Source organism: Ranitomeya imitator, chromosome 8 (assembly GCF_032444005.1).
Source record: "Ranitomeya imitator isolate aRanImi1 chromosome 8, aRanImi1.pri, whole genome shotgun sequence".
Lineage (NCBI taxonomy): Eukaryota > Metazoa > Chordata > Amphibia > Anura > Dendrobatidae > Ranitomeya > Ranitomeya imitator.
The window spans coordinates 182,304,681-182,328,767 of NC_091289.1; the positions used below are offsets into that span (position 1 = coordinate 182,304,681).

A 24,087-nucleotide genomic window follows, 5' to 3' on the forward strand; every position below is an offset into this window, starting at 1 on the left:
GAAGAAAAAAAAAAAAAAAAAGAGCAAAAATTGTAAAAATATGCAATAAAGTTATTACCGAAAGTCTGGTGCAAAAAGTATGGTACAAAAATGTAGAAATTTCTCCCTTTGGGGCAAGTCTGATGTGTATATTTCAAGATTATTAATAGAAAAGTTACATATAAGGGTCACAAAAAAAGGGGACCTTGCCTTTCAGGAGTCTGGAAAAGACTCCTCTATAGAAAAAACTTTGGTTTTTCGGCAGAGCTGCTGCCCGCCCGTATTATTAGCAGAGCGCTCGCTTATTACAGTTAATCTGATAATGACCGTATTCACACAGCGACTATTTAGCCCTCGGTGACCGGTTAAGTGACAGACGTCTGATGGCGGCGACGCTTTTACTGCAGGATTAAATTTGTAATCCTCAAAAGCTTCCACCGTGCGGATCCAGAAGACAGACGGACACTTCTGAAATCGCCATCTTTTGAAGATAAATTTATTCCGCTTCAGAAGCCGCGGCGACGATGATTGTTCCTTTCACTTTGATTTCTAGTAATTTATTTTTTTTTTTTTTTAAACTGGATTCAACTGAATAATGTGCAAAAATGAAGAAACAGCAGTTTATGGAGAGAGGGGACAGACGCAGGTGGGGGAGACAACAAGCAGCCATATTCTGCAGGAACATGGACAGTCCCAACACTGCAGACAATCATCTATGAGCTAAACACAGCGAGCGTGCAGTGTCACTTCACAGGCTTGCCTCTAGACTTTGGGTCTATTGCCCCGCGTCTTGGGTGGGCTATGGTGGGAGCCACACGCCATTATGAACTTGGTGCACTTCGCAACCAGATTTGCCATAATGACAGTTTGCTACAATGTATCAGCGAATGAAGTGCGTCAGTCCCAAGTCCAGGGGTTTATCTAAACTATACACATTTGTAAGAAACCTCAAAAGTAAAGATAAGAAATTCAATTTTCACCACCCTGGAGTCCAGTCTGGTCCTTATTTCTGCGGCCGGCATCTTCAGCACCTCTTGTGCTTCCAAGGCCCTACAAACACCATGACATTACAGGACCTAGTGAGCACAAGAGGTGCCGAAGATGCCGGGATCAGAAGTAGAGACCGGCTGCCAGACTGGGCTTGAATTGATCATCGCCGGAGTATTCGGTCAGTGTGGATTTTCAACCTTTAGATGCAAACAAGAATATCGCCATTTACGGACAGCAGGCCGCCATCTTAAAAATGGCAAAAATCTAAAATAATGGAACAATTAAAATAGCGTCTGTTTATATTGATTTATAGTGTAATTTCAGAGGCAAGCAGGTCTGTGGCTTCATGTGGGAAAGTTTGTACACCCTCCATAATATGGCCACTATGACAATTTGTGCAGAGATCGGAGAGTAAAAGAATTGAAAATGGCGAAAACATTCTTGTTTACACGCGGTTGCTGAAACCTGTCTTAAGTGAATATGCGTCACAGCTGAGGGTTTGTTACAATTGTACCCAGCGCAGCCCCTTTTATATAGGATATTACTTACCGTTTTACCAGAATGGGAGTCGAGAAAAACCAACACAAAGCAATCTGTGAATTTCTGGTTAAGGACGACCTGAGAAGGAAAAAAAAAAAAAAAAATGGAAATGTGAGCATCGCCACACCTAGAGTGAAAACGCATCCAAAAACAGGACCGATTCCGATCATCGAACATGAACCTTGACCCCTGACGTGTATAAATGACAAATCAATGAGCAGGAAAAACATACACAAAGCAATGCTCCACAATATTAGTGACTCTGAATTGCATGGATTTTTTAGGAAACCAGCAGGAGTGACTTGAAGCATTTCCCTTATATACTGTATAATATACTGTATAGTCCCTTCTGTCTTCTTCCTTTAGCATAGAGACAGCGCTATACATACCAGCTTCCACCACTAGATGGCGAGCTCTCGAGGCCCCTGTTCCAGTAAATGGGAATCATACACATGTATACAGATCGCCCCCTTGTGGTGGATATGGGCAGTGGAGATTTACACAGGAATGCCCTGGGCACTCACCAGGTACTGGGTCCCACTGTCTGCGCTGTAGAAGTGTCGGCAGCTCTGAGGGAAGCGGCTCAGGAGAACTTTGATGAGACTCTGATACCACTGAACATTCATGGAGAGAAGGAATTCCTGCGGAGGCAGAAGGAGAGCGAGTCGCAGGTTAGGGGTATGGCTCTGCTGTGCGGCATGGTGGAGCATGTAGTGTAATCAGACATACGATAAGGACCACGCGGCAGGGGAGTAGCTGGGTCTATCTGCCATAATGCCAATGGACATGAAATGGCAACTGACATTTAAAATGCAGCTCTCCATGTGACTGGAATATAAATCGTGTAATTGAATGCAGCTCTAGACGAGACTAGAGTGCAGGAATTTCTGCTGCAAAAAAATGGAATTTCTGCAACGATTGTGCCATGTGTAAGCCTACATGATGTAAAAGCGAATATAACAATGCCGCTTTGGATGTGACTGGAGAATAAGATGATGTAATAGAATAACTGTGTGCATGCAGCTCTAGACGTGATTAGAGTGCAGGAATTTCTGCTGCAAAAAAAACGCAAATCTTTGGAATTTCTGCAACGATTGTGCCTGCATGATGCAAAAGCAAATAGAACAATGCCGCTTTGGATGTGACTGGAGAATAAGAAGATATAGAAGAACTGTGTGCATGCAGCTCTTTATGGGACTGGAGTATGAGAATGGAGCTCAGGATGTGACTGGAGTAAAATACGAGGTAGGAGAAAAACTGTGCTTGCAGCTCTCTATGTGACTGGAGTATGAGAACGGAGCTCTGGCTTTAACTGATGTATAATAATAATATGATATAGCTGGACTGTGCATGCGGCTCTGAATGTGACTAGAGTATGAGACTTGAGCTGTAGCGGTGACCGGAGTATAGGACATGATGTACCAGAAAAACTGCATACAGCTCTGGATGTGACTGTAGTATAAAGCATGATGTATCAGAAGAATTGTGCATGCAGCTCAATGTGACAGTAGTATGAAGCATGATGTAGCAGAATTGTGCATGCAGCACTGAATGTGACTAGTATGAAGCACAATAAAACAGTAGAACTGTGTATGCAGCTCTGGATGTGACTGTAGTATGAAGCATGATGTAGCAGAAGAATTGTACATGCAGCTCTGGATGTGACTAGTACGAAGCATGATGTAACAGAAGAACCGTGCATGCAGCTCTGGATGAGACTGGAGTATAGACAAGTAAAATCATTTTCTGCCTCGTCTCCTCGGCAATATTCGTTCACAATCCTCTCACCAGCTGGGGGTCGATCTCGGCCACGCTCCTTCCATGCACGGCGTCCAGCAGCTCCTTCAGTTCTCCAGGGCTAAGCTTGCCCAGCCTCAGTTTGTCGGAGGCGAGCGGCTCCAGGAGGTAGAGTCGCTTCCATAGGTTGTCCCTGCGGCAGTGGCACTTGGCGAGCTGCACCATCTCCATCAGTTGCCTCGTGGCGGTGCTCACCTCTGTACCCAGCAGAGGGAACAAATGTGGGTGATCGAGATTCCCGGAGCTCGTCCTGCTCCGCTCTCCCTCCCCGACCTCCTCTTGGCTCTCAATCTCCATCCTTTGGCACTTTGCCAGATCCGAGGCCCCGTCCGGGTCCTGTGCGTCTCTCTGGATCCTCGGAGGCTTCCTGAAGCGCCTCATGTCGGCAGTGAGACGTGGGAATAGCTCGCGCTGACTTGTCATGATGACGTAAAATCGAAGTCTGACCCCAAAAAAAAGTGGAGAAGGGGTTAATGCCCAAAGTTAAGCAAAATCACAAAATTATTAATTATTGTTCCATCAGCTGCTGAGATCACCTGAAGTGACAGGCCCAACGCCTGAGGCTGCACTACTGAGGGATTCTGATGACCACATGTCCCTGCAGTGTTGTCATAGGGATTCAGAGTCCATATATGACTATGGACAGATGTGGATGGCAATTTGAATCGACACACAGGCAATGATCTCAGCAGCCACACTAACACTCCGGATGGCCATGCACAGGTTAATTTAGCCCCCTTGTGACCAGAATTCTGATGGTTGTCATTCTGAATATCAGCCGGACCCCCATAGTCTTGACTGGTACCTCAGGACGTGTCGCTCCTGTTCGGATTGCTCTTCGAATGGTGCAGCACTGTGACAGACCAGTAACGAGACGTCAAAGTCATCATGGTGCTGGGCGCCTTCAGAGTCCTTGTACAAACCGGAGCTGCCGGGCCGAAGCAGGTGAAAGCAGATCTACATTACCATTCAGAAGTACTGCGTACATACAACGGCTGTGTCCTCGCCCAGGACCCTGCATGACGCAATCCCCCCGATTATCGGCCTCTTACCTGTTCCAGATGGACACCAGGCCGTACTCATTCTGCTCGGCGCTGCTGCTCTTCTTGCCGTTGCTGCCAAGGACAGAAGGACGGACCATCCGTAAAGGCTTCATGTGGTAGGTGCTGGCGTGGTCCGCGACGTAGTTGTACAGCTGGTGGGCTGCAATGATCTCTGTGGGCACGGACAGCAGGCCCTGGTACATGTGGTTGCGGCCATACTTGGGGATGTCGGGGTGCTGAGAGATGAAGAGCTGCAGGAAGCTTGAAAGATCGTAGCCCTGGCGGAGGGACATGTTGGATCCCAGCAGATACTGGTGGACGACGCGCAGGTGGAAGTCGTAGCTGAAGGAGTGGACATGCATCAGGTCCCGCACCTTGTCACACTCCTCAGTGAAGAGCATGGAGAGCTGCGGAGAGAGAGGACATGACCGTAAGACGCATCTGGGCCATGGCCGAAGGTCCGGCAAGTGGCCTGTGCCCACCGTCACCCAAAGTGAACCAATATTCATGATTGTGTACCTAGCCTGTATCCTACCACTAAAGCTTCAAAAATACTGGTCCTCTAATCACATCCAAAGATGCAATCAAAAACCCACATCTCCCAACACTACAGGGATAAAAATGCTAGTGATGTGGCTACTGGCATAAGGGGGGATGGAATCCAGGATGCAGCCTTGGATGTAACTTGACTAAAAGGACACAATACAACACAAGAGAAAAAAAAAAAAAGTAGCATGAAATTCTTTACGGTGGCATCAGCTAATCCAGAAAATGTAATAATCCGACACCAAACGGCAGGATCTTAGAACGTCATGACCTTTGGAGTCAAGAGACAGAGCAGAAAAACTCCCACCATTACCAGGAGGTCTCCGGCTCCGCTTACTTCTGCATCGGAGGTGACATCACACCTACAGACACCCGCTGGCCACGTTCACCGCCCGTCCTGGCAGATATCTGGAGATGCGCCTTAACTTCCGATGTGGAAGGTAGCGGAGCCAGTTTACCCCTGTCAGTATATAGTGAGTTTCAAGACTTTCCAATGACCGTCCGATAATTCAGAATACTTGACAATCTGCCATAAATCGTATTTTAATCTTTAAAGGGTTCTAAGCCGCGTGGTTCCTATGTAGATGGGAGCTGTATCCCTTCTTTGGCTTAGATGTCACACAACCATTTTTAGGATTGGCGATAAGGCCACAATGCTCGGGGTCTCCTGACCTAAACGCTCAGCCTTGCACATGCCCGTGACGGTTACATCACCATCTTCTGTGAGCCGCCAGCTTGTGAGATCACCGAGGCACGAGGCATCGGGTGCCCCATTGTGACACTGCAGGCGGTAAACTCATGAATATTGGTTCACCTGGAAAAACAGATGTAGGCGAGGCGAACAGGTCTGTACATCACGTATGTGGCCACGTGACACCGTCACCAATCTGGCATCGCGCCCCTTTGTGAATGGTGCTTTCACTGATAAACCCCGAGAAAACGATCCGTCACCCCGTCTCAAGTGCTGCTGCCAGTGCTGCCTCCACCGTAATCCAAGATGGCAAAATCCATCTCCTGCCGTTTGTGCAAATAACAAAAATCTGCCCGTCACCGTTAGCAATAAAAGATGGTCCGTAGCCGGCACCGAAGAGGCAAAACCCATCCTGACGGGGCGACGCAGTGTCCCCCGTAGGTTGTGCAGAACAGTGCTGCACGAAGGGTTAACACGACCGGACAGTGCTGGACACGGTCGGGGGGGATGATGGCACGACAGGCGGCATCCAGACCTGAGATGGGGCACGTACCGCAGGCTCGCAGGCACTTTCCAGGGTACTCCTGCTGTGGGCTCGGATGGAGAGCTTACCCTGGTAAGAAAGGACGGGCGACATGTACACAAGACAGATGGACAACAACTACATGCGGACATTTCTGCAGGAAACGGCACAAAAAAATAAAAATAAATAAAAGTTCTCCAACTTTATAACTTACATTATTTCCATTCACATTTTTCAAAAGCTCTGCTGACTGTCAGTGAATGGAAACAATATTGTTGTCCTTGATCCCATAGTTCTCATGGCAGAGGGTTCCAGGCTACACCTATGACAAACTTCTTTCAATGTCCTGAATGTTTGTTACAAAGTATCAGCGGAGGTAAAAGGTATCAGTCTGGAGATAAAACTGGAGGAACTGAAAATAAACATTGGCACGCCATGGAGAGGAGGGACGGGCAATCATGGTGTATGGTCTCAGATTTGCAGAATAGAGGGTCTCCCGAGACGCATGCATGGTCTCTTCCTTTCCAGAGTGTGAACAGTAAGATAAGACCTCCATTCTTAGAGGTCACATCTGTGTCCGGACCCTCAGGCTTCTCAGAGATGGTGAGAGCCGCTAAGTTCTATTGTGCCAGTGCACTCCTGCCCCATGACAGCGATATACCCCTCACCCAGCTCTACACTGCTATGGTAGCGCTAACCTTGTGCCCATTGAGCCTTACATTTTACACCATTAAAAGCAGCAAGATCGTGAGAAGGGAGACAAAGGGTCAATGCGCGGATGATGGACCATCAGGTGACCTCCTTGAGGGCAAAGCAAAGAACTGCAGTGCGCAGGCGCCGCGAAAGGTCAGAGAGGCCCAGCACCTGCGCACTGCAGTGCTTTGCTCTGCCCTCAACAAGGCAGACAGTACGCCTGTGCCGGAGCCGCAGCGTGAAGACAAGAGGAGGACGTCATCGTAAGAAGATGGGAGGCCCCGGACCGCACCGCGACACCATTCGGACCGGACTGCAGCGAGACCACCCCTGGGTGAGTATAATCTAACCTCTTTCTCATCTTTCAGGATACGTCGGGGGCTTATCTACAGCATTGCAGAATTCTGTAGATAAGCCCCTGATGCCGGTGGGCTTACCTCACCCGCGATTTTGGGGGTGACAGGTTCCCTTTAAGCAGAGGAAAAGTTTTTTTTCTCTAGTGATGGATTAATGGAAGTTTTTCCTTTCTTGAGATGGTAATTGGTTATTTTTGTGTAATTTATAATGTCACAATAGTAAAGAACTTCAACATCTACCCAAGATCCGGAGCACACCATCACCCCTGACTATTACTCAAATTAACAGGTCATTCAGACGCCCCATGGAGGCTTACTTAAACTCCTTTAATATAGGGGGACAGTTACTTTAGGGCCTGGTGTAAAGAAGACACTTTACAGGCTACAGATAACCAAAGCCAGCTCTGTACAGATTCTGAATAGGCATGCAGAATAGTGAGTGCAGCTCTGGAGTATAATACAGGATGTAACTCAGAATCAGTAATGTATGTACACAGTGACTGCACCAGCAGAATAGTGAGTGCAGCTCTGGAGTATAATACAGGATGTAACTCAGAATCAGTAATGTAATGTATGTACACAGTGACTGCACCAGCAGAATAGTGATTGCAGCTCTAGGGTATAATACAGGATGTAACTCAGAATCAGTACAGGATCAGTAATGTAATGTATGTACACAGTGACTGTACCAGCAGAATAGTGAGTGCAGCTCTAGGGTATAATACAGGATGTAACTCAGAATCAGTAATGTAATGTATGTACACAGTGACTGCACCAGCAGAATAGTGAGTGCAGCTCTGGAGTATAATACAGAATGTAACTCAGGGTCAGTAATGTAATGTATGTACACAGTGACTGCACCAGTAGAATAGTGAGTGCAGCTCTGGGGTGTTGTGAATTCTGTGGCAGAGCTCCCTCCTGTGGTCACAAGTGGTACTTCGGCTGGTTCGCTCTATGAGCTTCCGTTGGTGAAGGAAAGTGGTACTGCGGCTTCTGAGTTTCCTTCCTCAGGTGATGTGGTGAAGTCGTTAGTAACATAGTTAGTAAGGCCGAAAAAAGACATTTGTCCATCCAGTTCAGCCTATATTCCGTCATAATAAATCCCCAGATCTACGTCCTTTTACAGAACCTAATAATTGTATGATACAATATTGTTCTGCTCCAGGAAGACATCCAGGCCTCTCTTGAACCCCTCGACTGAGTTCGCCATCACCACCTCCTCAGGCAAGCAATTCCAGATTCTCACTGCCCTAACAGTAAAGAATCCTCTTCTATGTTGGTGGAAAAACCTTCTCTCCTCCAGACGCAAAGAATGCCCCCTTGTGCCCGTCACCTTCCTTGGTATAAACAGATCCTCAGCGAGATATTTGTATTGTCCCCTTATATACTTATACATGGTTATTAGATCGCCCCTCAGTCGTCTTTTTTCTAGACTAAATAATCCTAATTTCGCAGTTAGGTGCTGCTCTATTTAACTCCACCTAGTGCTTTGATCCTGGCCTCCAGTCAATGTTCTAGTATTGGACCTGTTTCCTCCTGGATCGTTCCTGTGGCCTGCTGCTCTGCATAGCCAAGTTCCTCTTTGCTATTTGTTTGCTGTTTTTTTCTGTCCAGCTTGTCAATTTGTTTTTTTCTGCTTGCTGGAAGCTCTGGGACGCAGAGGGTGTACCTCCGTGCCGTTAGTTCGGTACGGAGGGTCTTTTTGCCCCCTTTGCGTGGTTTTTGTAGGGTTTTGTGTTGACCGCAAAGTTACCTTTCCTATCCTCGCTCTGTTCAGAAAGTTGGGCCTCACTTTGCTAAATCTATTTCATCTCTACGTTTGTCTTTTCATCTTAACTCACAGTCATTATATGTGGGGGGCTGCCTTTTCCTTTGGGGTATTTCTCTGAGGCAAGGTAGGCTTATTTTCTTTGTTCAGGCTAGCTAGTTTCTCAGGCCGTGCCGAGTTGCATAGGGAGCGTTAGGCGCAATCCACGGCTGCCTTTAGTGTGGTTGGAGAGGATTAGGGATTGCGGTCAACAGAGTTCCCACGTCTCAGAGCTCGTTCTTGTTTTTTTGGGTTATTGCCAGGTCACTGTATGTGCGAGTGCTGACCTCTATGTCCATTGTGGTACTGAATTACCTTTCATAACACTGGGGTATAATACAGGATGTAACTCAGGATCAGTACAGGATCAGTAATGTAATGTATGTACACAGTGACTGCACCAGCAGAATAGTGAGTGCAGCTCTGGAGTATAATACAGGATGTAACTCAGGGTCAGTAATGTAATGTATGTACACAGTGACTGCACCAGCAGAATAGTGAGTGCAGCTCTGGAGTATAATACAGGATGTAACTCAGGATCAGTACAGGATCAGTAATGTAATGTATGTACACAGTGACTGCACCAGCAGAATAGTGAGTGCAGCTCTGGAGTATAATACAGGATGTAACTCAGGATCAGTAATGTAATGTATGTACACAGTGACTGCACCAGCAGAATAGTGAGTGCAGCTCTGCGGTATAATACAGGAGGTAACTCAGGATCAGTAATGTAATGTATGTACACAGTGACTGCACCAGCAAAATAGTGAGTGCAGCTCTGGAGTATAATACAGGATGTAACTCAGGATCAGTAATGTAATGTATGTACACAGTGACTGCACCAGCAGAATAGTGAGTGCAGCTCTGGAGTATAATACAGGATGTAACTCAGGGTCAGTAATGTAGTGTATGTACACAGTGACTGCACCAGTAGAATAGTGAGTGCAGCTCTGGGGTATAATACATGGTGTAACTCAGGATCAGTACAGGATCAGTAATTTAATGTATGTTCACAGTGACTGCACCAGTAGAATAGTGAGTGCAGCTCTGGGGTATAATACAGGATGTAACTCAGGATCAGTAATGTAATGTATGTACACAGTGACTGCACCAGTAGAATAGTGAGTGCAGCTCTGGGGTATAATACAGGATGTAACTCAGGATCAGTACAGGATCAGTAATGTAATGTATGTACACAGTGACTGCACCAGCAGAATAGTGAGTGCAGCTCTGGAGTATAATACAGGAGGTAACGCAGGATCAGTAATGTAATGTATGTACACAGTGACTCCATTTCCACACGTAAGCGGTTAGATTATTAGATCTGCTAATAAGAAAATATTTTTAATATTGTGCACCAGTTTCTGATGCAGTTTCATACAATATTTTGTTCATGTCACTTCTTGCATTGAAGGGAAGGTTGTTACATTAAGAGCTAATAAATCCCTCGTGTAGATCTCTTTCCATACAGCAATACAGGGCCAATTATCCGTGATCATAACATCTGTGTAGACAGAGGAAGATCTCTGGTGACAGGAGGGCTGAGAGTTTATACACCTACAGAAGAATAAATCTGCGCCACTTTACCATGTGCCCAACAATGTAAATGCTCTCAAAAATGAGAAAAGTGCTTAGTGACCTGCATCTGCTGACCGCACTCAACACAAGAACCACACTGCAGTGTAATTAAGCTTCATCTGTGCAGTCATCTGACAATAATGCAGCCTATCCATTCACTAGAGAGCAGGGACATCACTGAGAATGCAGCCTATCCATCACTAGAGAATAGTGACATCACTGCGAATGCAGCCTATCCATCCACTAGAGAGCAGTGACATCACTGAGAATGCAGCGTATCCATCACTAGAGAGCGGTGACATCACTGAGAATGCAGCCTATCCATCACTAGAGAGCGGTGACATCACTGAGAATGCAGCCTATCCATCCACTAGAGAGCAGTGACATCACTGAGAATGCAGCCTATCCATCACTAGAGAGCGGTGACATCACTGAGAATGCAGCCTATCCATCACTAGAGAGCAGTGACATCACCGAGAATGCAGCCTATCCATCACTAGAGAAGGGTGACATCACTGAGAATGCAGCCTATCCATCACTAGAGAGCAGTGACATCACTGAGAATGCAGCCTATCCATCACTAGAGAGCAGTGACATCACTGAGAATGCAGCCTATCCATCACTAGAGAGCAGTGACATCACTGAGAATGCAGCCTATCCATCACTAGAGAGCAGTGACATCACCGAGAATGCAGCCTATCCATCACTAGAGAGGGGTGACATCACTGAGAATGCAGCCTATCCATCACTAGAGAGCAGTGACATCACTGAGAATGCAGCCTATCCATCACTAGAGAGCAGTGACATCACTGAGAATGCAGCCTATCCATCACTAGAGAGCGGTGACATCACTGAGAATGCAGCCTATCCATCACTAGAGAGCGGTGACATCACTGAGAATGCAGCCTATCCATCCACTAGAGAGCGGTGACATCACTGAGAATGCAGCCTATCCATCACTAGAGAGCAGTGACATCACGGAGAATGCAGCCTATCCATCACTAGAGAGCGGTGACATCACTGAGAATGCAGCCTATCCATCACTAGAGAGCAGTGACATCACTGAGAATGCAGCCTATCCATCACTAGAGAGCAGTGACATCACTGAGAATGCAGCCTATCCATCACTAGAGAGGGGTGACATCACTGAGAATGCAGCCTATCCATCACTAGAGAGCAGTGACATCACTGAGAATGCAGCGTATCCATCACTAGAGAGCGGTGACATCACTGAGAATGCAGCCTATCCATCACTAGAGATCGGTGACATCACTGAGAATGCAGCCTATCCATCACTAGAGAGCAGTGACATCACTGAGAATGCAGCCTATCCATCACTAGAGAGCAGTGACATCACTGAGAATGCAGCCTATCCATCACTAGAGAGCAGTGACATCACTGAGAATGCAGCCTATCCATCACTAGAGAGCAGGGACATCACTGAGAATGCAGCCTATCCATTCACTAGAGAGCGGTGACATCACTGAGAATGCAGCCTATCCATCACTAGAGAGCAGTGACATCACTGAGAATGCAGCCTATCCATCACTAGAGAGCAGTGACATCACTGAGAATGCAGCCTATCCATCACTAGAGAGCGGTGACATCACTGAGAATGCAGCCTATCCATCACTAGAGAGCAGGGACATCACTGAGAATGCAGCTTATGTAGAGATACTTCTTTTGCAGTTGTGACAAATACACAGTGGGCCGCTGACTAGTACCTGGGAGTTGACGGACTGGCCCATTGGTATACGTGAACACTCCAGAGCGTACTGCTTCACACAGAAGTAACATCCCTGTAGGACAGAAAAATCATTAGAATAGTGGACGTAGCACTACTGTTCTCAGCATTTCCAGTTCCTTCTCACTTTACAACCTGGAAGGAGAGTTCCATCAGCACGATCCCTCCAGGCAGCGCCCTCTGTAGGTGATACGTGGTCACTGCAGAACTTGTACTCTGCTGTATATACATAATGTCGGTGTCATTATTGATTCTCCCATGACGTCACAGTCTCTCCTATATTAACAGAATAGAGGGGGTGGACTTACCTTAGGACTGCCCTCATTTTTCGGTTTGGAAGCTCTGTTGTCCGGAGCCAGGGAGGCCATAGCTCTAATCCGTGCCGTGCTGGAAATACACCGATGTGAAAAAAGGGCATAGAGATCAGCGCAGGAAATGAGCCAACCACCTACTTTATGGTGACAAATTTTTATTATTTCGCAAAAGTCTTAGCTAAAAATAGTCGGAGTTGCCAAAATGCAAAGAGACAGGGGCTCATTGGTCATAAGTTAGTGCTGGGCACTCACCTGCGAGCGGGCGAGGCCGGACGCAGCTGCACAAGGATGAATCCGGTGCTCTGCAGGTACTGGATGTACTGCTGCATGAAGGCCGTGCACAGCTCCTGCAGCCAGGGCTCGTCTTTAGCTTTGCTAGGGGGCATGTCTGCCGAATCACAGCTGTGACTACGATCTCTACCCGACGTGCCGGAGTCATTAGACCGATGCCTCTTCTAGAAAAGTAATAATAAATATTAATCCTCTCTGGTAAGAGAAGACAGACCTTCCGTAGTCCACAGGGTCCAGCAATCACAACCGACCTTTCCTTCGCTTCTACCCTGGTCATTTTGGACTTGTGCTTGAAACGAAGGATCAAAAAGCAGCGGAGTGGCGCAATAATGCACCAGCCGGGCAGATTGCTTAAGGGTGTCTAAGTCTGCAGCCTGCAGGAAAGAGAAGAAACGTAAAATATTTGGAAGCTTAAAAAGGAATATTATAATGTTGTTCTGGACATCGACAGGAAGATAGATTTTAATGTTTTCCTTTTAAAAATAATAATAATAAAAAAAAAAAGATTATATATATATATATATATATATATATATATATATATATATATATATATATATATATATATATATATATATATATATTAGTTAATTATTTTTAAAAGGAAAATATTAAAATCTTTCTTCCTGTCGATGTAAAGAACATACAAAGTGCCAGGCCATCCCATACAGTGCACCCAGGTACTCCACATTATCATATGGCGGCAGAACAGGTTTTTCCATAAATAAATGCAATATTAAATTCTGAAATCTAACATTTACATTTGCAAATCTGCACCAACGGGGGCATTGTATACACATGTACAGATGCTATTAATCGGCTGCAGTAGTGCGAGGGAACTCACACTGATTGGCATGTTCGACTGCGCTGATCTCTGCTGCCAGGTCACAAACAGGTTTTCAATCTTAAGTTGTTTCTCCACCTCTGGAAGAAAAAAAAAATAAAATCTAGAGGATTAGATCTGCTGAAAGACCCCCAGCCTCAGGAGCCACAATACAAAGCAAAGCCCACTACTACTCCCATCAGCTTTGCCTTCTCACCTCTTCTCTCTGTACTTTTAATTTCCAGAAACTGAGCTCCGTGGCGGGAGACTGTGTCCACGTCCGGGGAGAGATGCATGGGTTTTATTGGTAGGACGTCCCTGAGAACCTCATCGAAAGGCACAATGTCCGGGGGATAGTGCAAGGATGGGAGGCTACGGCCGGAGGTGGCCAGACGCATCTGCTCCTTGTAAGGGGGAGGCGTGGAACTTTTTATAAGAGCGTCAATTTCTAAGGTTGAATTTAGGAAGGGGTTGGGATCCTGAGAAAAAAAAAAAAAGATTAAAATTTAAAGTGATGAATAATGAGCTTATAAGGAACGTGGCTTCGAGTGGTATCCCGCCGATCCCGAGGAATAAGAAGGGGCCGAAGTGGCAATTCACGCTGCGGCCTTTTCAGTACACAGAGGCACCACAGCCGGTCTGTGCAGGGAACTGCTACACAGCGCCAAGAGAACGAGGACAGCTGCAGCTCCCAGCAAATTAGGTGGTCTGGAGTGTTGCTGTACATAGGACAACAGTGACGTTGAATTAGAGCTGCAGCCCCTTGATTGCTCAGGATTGTGGGTGACCCAGAGATTGGACCCTACCGATGACAAAGTAATGGCACATCCTGGCGCTAAAATAATCGTATGATGAGTTCTAGGACTTCTTGAAAAACTTTGTATATTCCGAATGAAGTAATTGACAGCAAGCACAGATTTGCAGTATTGTTCAATTTACAGCAATGAAGTTTTAATATGAAAAACAGAAAACTCCAGTAGTTCTGCATTTTGTACCTGCTTACTCTCCTCGTGCCAGGAGGGGTCCGAAAAGCAGTAGTGATGGAAGAGTCCTAACTTCTGACTCAGGAGACAATGCACCACGTGGGCCCGAGCATTCTGCCACTGGATCAGACGTACCATGGAGCGGCTCAGTGATGCGCCCAGGTCTGGGGACCAGTTGTATGTGTACAGGGTCAGCTGCCCGAGAAGACAGATGGAGATGTAAATGCAGCTGTGAGTCAAATATCTAGGAATGCTAGTACAAGTCGTGCTCTGCAGCGGTACCTTTTTATCTTGGATGTCGATGATCAGGAACCTTTGTCGAGGAACCAATCCGCGTGGCGAGGCAGACAGTTCCGGAGGTCTTTCGGCAGGGTCCGGCTCCATAGCTTCAAAACGCTGGAATCCTTTTTGAGCTGCGAACACGAAAATAATCCATAAAATTTAAAACAAACAAAGGAATTGATAATGCGAGAAACCTTGTAACCGGACAATGCAACAGTTTCATATTTTTCTCTTGCAAGAGTGTCCTTCCCAGTAATACAGGCTGGATATGACAACTGTGTTTATCCAGGGTGCAGTTTATTTTATTAGCGCATGTGTCTGCGCTGCTTCTGTCCTGCAGTTGTCTCTTCTTCACCTGCTTTCCTCCTATTCTGTAGCCAGTTTCTCAGCCCTCCCGGAGACAGTAGATACTTTCTCCCCACTTTATGCTGTGTAAATCGGTGTATAACCCCATAACCGGCTACTATCTGTAACATTGAGAAAAATGGGGCAGCAGAAAGCTGTCAGAACTGAGCCGAAGCTCTGACAGACATAGAACATTTACAGAAAAGTAACGGATGGATAAAAAGGACTTAAAAGACTTTCTGCAGTAACAAAATGGTAGAAAATCTTTAATAAATGAGATTTAAAAGTAACCTATCCTTGCATTTAGGAAGCAAATGAACAATAAAAAAAACTCCGTGCCAAAGCGTTCATAGCATTTCGAGGAGACGATCAGATGTTTCTGTGCGTCTCCAATATACAACCACCCGGAGGAAGCACATAAGATGCAGCAATAGCAGGCTGCATGATCTGCAGGCGATTTCTACCCCTCCATTTCACAAGCAATTGAGTTTGTGATGTCCAAGTGCAGTATTCAGGAACACTTCGGCCCAGAAAAAAACCTCCGTCATACACTTAAGATGCAAGAGTGTTTGTGAAAAGCCAATAAAGCCGTCTGGAAACAGAAATTTATGAGAATTAGTTTTGTGCACCCATCTGTGTCTTATACTACAACCATCACCCGATGCTGTGCTAGTGGCAAAGAAAAAAAACTTACATGGTTTCAACAACTCATCAGCTACATCACAATCCTCACACGTATGAGAGGGGAGTAAAGAAAATAGGGATTTTTGTGTACTCACGTAAAATCCTTTTCTCCGAGCCATTCATTGGGGGACACAGACCGTGGGTGTATGCTGCTGACACTAAGTGAAACAAAGAAAGTGCTCTCCTCCTCTGCAGTATACACCTTCCTGCTGGCTCTCAGCTAACCAGTTCGGTGCAAAAGCAGTAGGAGATCAATAACAACATATGAAAGTATAGCATGTCACATTATATATGACAGTATAGCATGTCAAATTATAAAAACAAGCACAAGCTAATAACAGGGTGGGAGCTATGTCGCCCAATGAATGGCTCGGAGAAAAGGATTTTACGGTGAGTACACAAAAATCCTTATTTCTCCTTCGCCTCACTGGGGGACACAGACCGTGGGACGTCCCAAAGCAGTCCCTGGGTGAGAACATCATCAAGTCAGGCCCTGTGTAACGCTACTTACAAGTGCGACACCGCGGCCTGCAGAGTTCGCCTACCCAGACTCACGTCTGCGGAAGTCTGGGAAATATAGTGCTTCAAGGGTGCATGCGGACTGGACGAACCCGCAAAGTTGATAGACGTGCTTGGTTGACGCCTGGTGTCTGGAACCCAAGAAAACCCTCGATCGAAATAGTGGAGTGAACATAGACTGACGTCTAACACGGAAAGACTTCTGGATGGTGTAAAGAATCCACCAGGCCAACATGGCTGAAGAAACGGCTAAGCCCTTCCTGTCAGGAAGCCCAAATGGAGTGTACCTTCTCCGGAAGGACGCAGTCATTGAATGGACCTACTCAGGGCACTCATTGTCCAGGGTATGGGGAACCCCTTTCGTTTTGTGGACTTGTGCTGACGAGATGAGGGAAGGTACGGACTGGGGCTAAAATTCGGCCCTGTCTTGAGAACCCGATTCTTTTAACGACGTAGCAGACAAGGCAGCCCATGACCAGAAAGGCCCTTCTAGCCTTTGCCAGAGTTGCCAAATGGCCAGTCTTGTCCGGAGTGAGGGGGCTGCCTGTTGAAGGGCCGGCCACGGCCTTGTTTCAAGGGAGGGATAGAAACCCTCTGGAGGTGTCCAGGATCATCCTTAAAAAGGATATCTGCTGGGCTGGAAATGAGGAAGAACTATCTAAGTCTATCCGCCAGCCCAGGTGAGGAAAGGTATTGCAAGGGATATATAGATGTACTCAGGGCAGTCCTGGAAGAACGGCTAGAAAGCCGACCAGGTAGGGCAGTACAGCCACTCACCCAGAGTGCAAGTGACACATGACAGCCGCCATGATAATGGCGAACACTCTGGGAGTGGATGCAAGGCCGAAGGGCAAGGTCGTAACTTGAAAATGCTGTTTGCGAATGGAAAAGCAAAGGAATTTTTGGAAAGAGGAAATTAGTAATGTGAAGGTGAGCAACCCGAATGTCGATGGATACCAGAAACTCCACCCTTTTCCCACTGAAGTGATGGTCGAGTGAAGGAACTCCATCTGAAGGAGAACCTTGTGAAGCTTGTTAGAAGTTTGAGGTCCAGGATAGGTCTTACTTTTCAGTCCCCGTTTTTTTGGGACCAAGATCCCCCAGATCTAGACTGTCCTTGACAACCCTTCCACTGCTGGTTGGGTCTATAGGATACCTGCGATCCTTTGTTCCTGCTTGGGGAATGCCCCCAGCTTCTCACAGAATAAGTGACCACTAAGGGAGTGATGTCAGATTTTTTTTTTTTTCTTTTAAACACAGAGTATGCTTCCGTTCTCTGAGCCTTGAAGTGCTTCTGAATAAAATGGCATTCACTGCAGACAGCGCCACGTAACTAGCCGCATTCAGAGAGGCGAACCGCAAAGTTTCCCACCCCAGAGATTTAGTTGGCCAGCTTTACTCTCTCCGGAAAAAAGGTTACTGTTCTGAGTCAAACAAATATAGACCAACACTGTAAACATCTGTAACAAACGCTACATAGACCAAACACCTTGTGGTGAGGTCTAGAGCACCTTTACATAGGAGACTCCTAAGTGTTGCGGACACTACTCCATTTTTTCTGTTATTGTTCTGAATCAAAGAAGCTAGGGGCTCCGGCCAGGAGACCATTGCGCTGGCAACCCATGCGGCGGCTAAGGAAAGGTAGAGCGCTGAAATCGAGGCCGCAAGACGGAACGAGTCAGATTGTCTGACAGTCCGTGGTATTTTTTAAAAAGGTGATCCATCGGGCAGGGATACTGGCAGGTATACCACAGGAGTTAAGCTGTCAGGTGGCTTCGCGCGCGGCTGCAACCAGCAGGTGAGGAACAAACACCATCGCTTGAGTCGCTGCCGTCTTTGAACGGTGCAGAGATAAAAGGATGAACCCTCGATCAACCATCCTCTTAACAGGGAAGTGGAGAGGGATCGTCCGCCTCCTTGCATCGTCCGCTAAATAGTGGGGATGCAGAGGGGGACTGCTCGGACGTCAAAAAGGAGGGCATCTGTACATCCACGGAGGCCAAGTCCCCGGGTGGACCGGGTTGGCATTAGGACCGGCAGTGGAAGAGTATACATGGAGGCGACACTCCATGTGCTTGTATGATGGTGTGAGGAGATCGGTGTCCTTTGAAGGACCCGTCGCCTTTATATTAAAAAAAAAAAAAAAAAAAAAATCAGACCAGGTAAGACATGTCATGTCGCAGTGTTTGCATATTGCTGATACCGCGATTGAAGAGGGTTCTGCTTCTAGAGCAAGCCCACTTGCAAATGCTCATGGTGGGACTGGAACCATGGACTCCCATTCTGCAAAAAAAAAAACAAAAAAAAACACCAGCGTTTTCCACTGTGCTGCCATGGTGCTCGCCAGTGAATCGCTTATCCAGAAGCTCGCTGTCCAGGAAAATGGCAAATGCACTACTAAGGGTTTAGCTTCCGTTTTGAGGGACCCTGTGTGATCTAGAGCAGAACCGTAGTCCTTGTCCATCTACAGAGACTGGTGATGGTCTAAATAGGCGAATCCATCTTGTTCTGAGGCTCTGGCGAGTCCAGATCCAAGGCAAGGTCTGATTCATATGCGAGGTCTTGTTTAGTTTCTAGAATACATGAGGCCCCTGCTAGCCTAAGGCTCCCATGTAGGGGAGGATCCATGTATATTGGTCTTGCGAGCAGTTCAAACCACAGATGGTTCAATCTCATGGTCAGAGAAGCCATGGATTGAGTCAGTGGCGAAGCCCCTTGAGGGGAACTAGGTACTCTGGGAAGAGCTGGGATTGGCGGCGGTGAACTAGGTAATCTGGGAAAGGTGAACGGCTTCAGGCTGGTCATGCCTTTAAAGACCAGTGAATGCTGGTCATGTGCCCTTTTAAACTGGGGAATGCTGGTCATGTGTCTTTAAAAACCAGGGAATGCTGGGTATGTATGTTTAAGTCCAGTGACTACTGGACATGTGCCTTTAAGACCAGGGAATGCGGTCATGTACCTTTAAAGACCAGGGAATGCTGGACATGTGCCTTTAAGACCAGGGAATGCTGGACATGTGCCTTTTAGACCAGAGATTGCTGGTCATGTGCCTTTAAGACCAGAGATTGCTGGTAGTATGCCTTAAAGACAAGGAATGCTGGTCGTGTGCCTTTAAAGACCAGGGAATACTTGTCATAGCCTTTATGCTGCCGGGGTGCGTGCGGGGGGAGGGATGGAGCGGTGTCTCCTTACCCGGATCCTGAGTCAGCGTTGGAATAGCGCTGTATTCAGTGCTGAATACCGCCGGTGCGATGCAGCAGCTGCTTCCGGATGTTTACAGCTCGTGTCCGGAAGCGGCAGGAGGATGAAGATGGCCGCCGAGAATATGCTGCGAGAGTTCTCGTCCTGAATGAGAAGCGCTTGAATAGGGGGGGGGGGGGGGGCGGAGCCATGAAGCGCGGCCTAGCATTGGCGGAGGTTCTGGGTTGCGGCCTACACAAACCCGAAGCCGGGGGGCTAAATTTTTGGAGGCAGCCGGCGCTGAATGGGAAAAAGGGAAAAACGACCCACCGTTGCAAAATAAGGGGAAAAAAACGCCGGTTGCGTAGAGCCCTCCAGCCGCTCCAGTCCCGGCACTTACCAAGGAGGCTGCCGAAGGCAGAGTATGCAGCTTTGTTCAGCAGGTCAGAAAAATAGAAGAGATCCTCTGCTGTTTGGATGGTGCAGGGATAAAGAAAAGCCCTCAATCCATCATCCCTTTAGCAGGGAGGTGGAGAGGAACCGTCCGCCTCCTTGTACCATCCGCTTTCAATAGTGGTGGTGCAGTGGGGGCTGCTCGGACGCCACAAGGTAGGCCTCTGTACATCCAAAGGGGTAATCACCTAGGATGGGACAGGGCTGAATGTCCGGCATTAGGCCTGGCTGTGGAAGAGGGTGCGTGGAGGCGACACGCTCCGTGCTTGCTTGTTGACGGTTCGGGGAGATCGGAGCCTTGAAAGGATTCATCGCCCCTTTGTCCGTTGTAAAAAGGTAAAATCAAAAATGTAAAAGGTAAAAAAAAAATAAAGAGTTTTGGGTCTGAATAGCAGACCCGTCTGTGTGCCTCCTACGAACACTAAGCAAGAACTGGTTAGCTGAGAGCCAGCAGGAGGTGTATACTGCAGGGGAGGAGAGGACTTTCTTTGTATCACTTAGTGTCAGCCTCCTGGTGGCAGCAGCAGCAGCCTACGCCCACGGGCCGTGTCCCCCAATGAGGCGAAGGAGAAAAACAGGATTTTTGGTTGCTTACCGTAAAATCTGTTTCTTGAAGCCTCCATTGGGGGACACAGGAACCATGGGTGTATGCTGCTGCCACTAGGAGGCTGACACTATGCAAATAAAAAAATTAGCTCCTCCTCTGCAGTGTACACCCCACCGACTGGCATTAAACTCTTCAGTTAGTGAGAAAGCAGTAGGAGAAAGAACAAGGTTGAAAAACCATAACCACAAACTTGAGAACTGTAAACGTGAGAACAGTCAGAGAACATATAACAAAAACATTGGGAGGGTGCTGTGTCCCCCAATGGAGGCTTCAAGAAACAGATTTTACGGTAAGCAACCAAAAATCCTGTTTTCTTTATCGCCTCTCATTGGGGGACACAGGAACCATGGGACGTCCCAAAGCAGTCCCAAGGGCAGGAAAACAGACTTCCATCAGGTCAGAGGACTCACCACTGCCGCCTGCAGGATCCTTCTGCCTAGGCTGGCGTCCGCCGATGCGTAGGTATGGACCTTGTAAAATTTGGCGAACGTGTGGATGGAAGACCAAGTTGCCGCTTTGCAAAGCTGTAGGGCGGAAGCCCTGTGGTGCACCGCCCAGGAGGCGCCGACTGCCCGGGTAGAGTGAGCCTTAATCCCAGGAGGGGGCACTCTGTTCTTGACCCGGTAAGCCTCCAAAATTGCCGTTCTGATCCAGCGAGCAATAGTCGCTTTAGAAGCCGGCTGGCCTCTGCGCGTGCCATCAGGAATGACGAAAAATGAATCCGTCTTCCGGAAAGAGGATGTTCTATCCAGATAAATCCTCACTGCCCTGACTAGGTCCAGCTTGTTCAACGATCGCTCCAGAGGATGAGTCGGAGCTGGACAAAAGGAAGGTAGAACGATGTCCTCGTTGAGGTGGAAGGTGGAAACCACCTTAGGAAGAAAGGAAGGTGGAAGTCGGAAGACCACCTTGTCCTGGTGAATGACCAAAAACGGAGGGCGGCAAGACAGTGCCGCCAGCTCGGAAACGCGGCGAATGGACGTGATGGCCACAAGAAAGGCCACCTTCCAAGATAAAACTGATAGAGGAATCTCCCTAAGAGGTTCAAAGGGAGAAACCTTCAGAACGTCCAGTACCAGGTTTAGGTCCCATGCCTCCACAGGGGCCCTGTACGGCGGGACGGCGTGGGCTACCCCCTGAAAGAAGGTCTTAACCTGTGGCCGAGAGGCCAAGGTCTTCTGAAAGAGGATGGAAAGCGCAGAGACCTGACCCTTCAGGGAACTAAGAGCCAGGCCCGAATCCAGTCCTGCCTGAAGGAAGGCCAAAAGAGAAGGCAGGGAAAAAACCATAGGCGGCACGCGGTTGGACTCGCACCAACGGAAGTAGGCCTTCCAGGTGCGGTAGTAGATCCTGGAAGACGAAGACTTCCGAGCCTGAATCATGGTGTGAATGACCCGGTCCGAAAGGCCGGACGCTCTTAGAACCGCGGTCTCAACAGCCACGCCGTTAAACTGAGCGACCGAGAATTCGGGTGGCAGATCGGACCCTGGGACAGCAGATCGGGCCTGTCTGGAAGGCGCCAGGGAGCGTCCGCGAGAAGGTTGACGAGCTCCGCGAACCAAGCTCTCCTGGGCCAATCCGGGGCGATCAGGATGACCGGCACCCCTTCCGCTTTGATCTTCTTCAACAGTTTGGGAAGTAATGGAAGGGGTGGGAACAGATAGGGCATCTCGAACTGTGACCAAGGAATGGCCAGAGCATCGACGCCCACTGCGAGAGGATCGCGTGACCTGGAGACGAATTGTGGAACCTTCCTGTTGATCCGAGACGCCGTGAGATCCACATCCGGAGTTCCCCATCGAAGACAAATCTGATGGAAGACCTCCGGATGCAGGGACCATTCCCCCGCCGCGAGACCCTCGCGGCTGAGGAAGTCGGCGGCCCAGTTTTCTACGCCGGGGATATGCACCGCGGATATCACCGGAACCGTTGCCTCTGCCCAAAGGAGGATCTTGGACACCTCGGCAAGGGCCAAGGAGCTCCGAGTCCCCCCCTGATGGTTGACATATGCCACAGCCGTGGCATTGTCCGTCTGGATCCGGACTGGAAGGCCCCTGAGAATCCTTTCCCAATGGCGGAGGGACAGAAAGATGGCCCGAATTTCGAGGACGTTGATCGGCAGCGCGGACTCCTGTAGCGACCAACGGCCCTGAACCGTCAGGTGGCGAAAAACCGCACCCCAGCCGATCAGGCTGGCATCCGTTGTCACCACCTGCCAGTGAACCGGAAGGAAGGACCTGCCCTGGGAGATGAGAGGAGACGTCAGCCACCAGTTGAGAGACCGCTTGACCCGAAAGGAGAGTCTGATCGGCCGATCCAGGGAGAAGACCGACCTGTCCCACTGAGACAGAATGGCTTGCTGAAGGGGTCGAGAATGGAATTGGGCGAAGGGAATCGCTTCCAAGGTAGCTACCATCCTCCCCAGAACCTTCATGGCCGATCGGAGGGAGGGAGGCCGAGGACCCTGGAGCAAGAGAATGTCCCGACAAAGGGTGGATCTCTTGTCCTTGGGAAGGAAGACTCTGGACTGACGAGTGTCGAAGAGCATGCCCAGAAAGATGATGCGCTGAGAAGGAATAAGGCAGGACTTCTTCCGGTTGACCAGCCATCCGAAACGGGATAAGGTGTCGAGAACAATGGACAAGCTTTCGTGGGTCTGAGCAAAGGACGGAGCCTTGATGAGGATGTCGTCGAGGTATGGAAACAGAACCAAGCCTCTGACTCTCAAAATGGCCATCAGCGCCGCCATGATTTTCGTGAACACCCTTGGCGCGGTTGCGAGACCGAACGGCAGGGCGACGAACTGAAAATGATCTTGTTGCACTGCGAAGCGCAGGAAACGGTGATGTCCGGGAAATATTGGAACATGTAGGTAGGCGTCCTGGATATCTATAGAGCATAGAAATTCCTGAGCCTCCATGGAAGCAATTACTGAACGAAGGGATTCCATCCTGAAGTGTCTCAGGCGAACCCTCCTGTTCAACAATTTGAGGTCCAGAATGGGACGAACCTTGCCGTCTTTTTTCGGTACCACAAAGAGGTTCGAGTAGAAACCCGTGTACCGTTCCTTTTCTGGGACGGGAACGATTACCCCGGATTTGAGCAGAGAAGTGATGGCTGCGAAGAAGCCCGGAACCAAAGCGGGATCTTTTGGAGGACGAGATTGGAAGAAACGATCTCTGGGTCGGGAGGCGAACTCTATTTTGTATCCCGAAGACACAACTTCCCTGACCCATGCATCCTCTACTGCGGAAATCCAGACGTCCCTGAAACGGAGAAGACGGCCCCCCAACCTGGGAGTTGGGCTGGAGTCTTGCCG

At 48.2% G+C, this 24,087-nt stretch overlaps 1 protein-coding gene across 3 annotated transcripts in view; it reads right to left on the reverse strand.

Annotated features, from left to right (window-relative positions):
• The window catches only part of SZT2 (SZT2 subunit of KICSTOR complex), a 103,813-nt gene that overhangs the window by 464 nt on the left and 79,262 nt on the right, over positions 1 to 24,087 (reverse strand). For all 3 annotated transcript variants that reach the window (XM_069738070.1, XM_069738071.1, XM_069738069.1), the window contains 14 exons: positions 14,981 to 15,111; positions 14,711 to 14,893; positions 13,933 to 14,194; positions 13,737 to 13,816; positions 13,144 to 13,266; positions 12,854 to 13,056; positions 12,596 to 12,674; positions 12,423 to 12,506; positions 12,268 to 12,342; positions 4,359 to 4,756; positions 4,112 to 4,234; positions 3,298 to 3,748; positions 2,034 to 2,150; positions 1,519 to 1,587 (listed from right to left, as the gene is read on the reverse strand). In XM_069738070.1, coding sequence (XP_069594171.1) covers positions 1,519 to 1,587; positions 2,034 to 2,150; positions 3,298 to 3,748; positions 4,112 to 4,234; positions 4,359 to 4,756; positions 12,268 to 12,342; positions 12,423 to 12,506; positions 12,596 to 12,674; positions 12,854 to 13,056; positions 13,144 to 13,266; positions 13,737 to 13,816; positions 13,933 to 14,194; positions 14,711 to 14,893; positions 14,981 to 15,111 — 2,378 coding nt within the window. The remainder of the gene's footprint in view (positions 1 to 1,518; positions 1,588 to 2,033; positions 2,151 to 3,297; positions 3,749 to 4,111; positions 4,235 to 4,358; positions 4,757 to 12,267; positions 12,343 to 12,422; positions 12,507 to 12,595; positions 12,675 to 12,853; positions 13,057 to 13,143; positions 13,267 to 13,736; positions 13,817 to 13,932; positions 14,195 to 14,710; positions 14,894 to 14,980; positions 15,112 to 24,087) is intronic.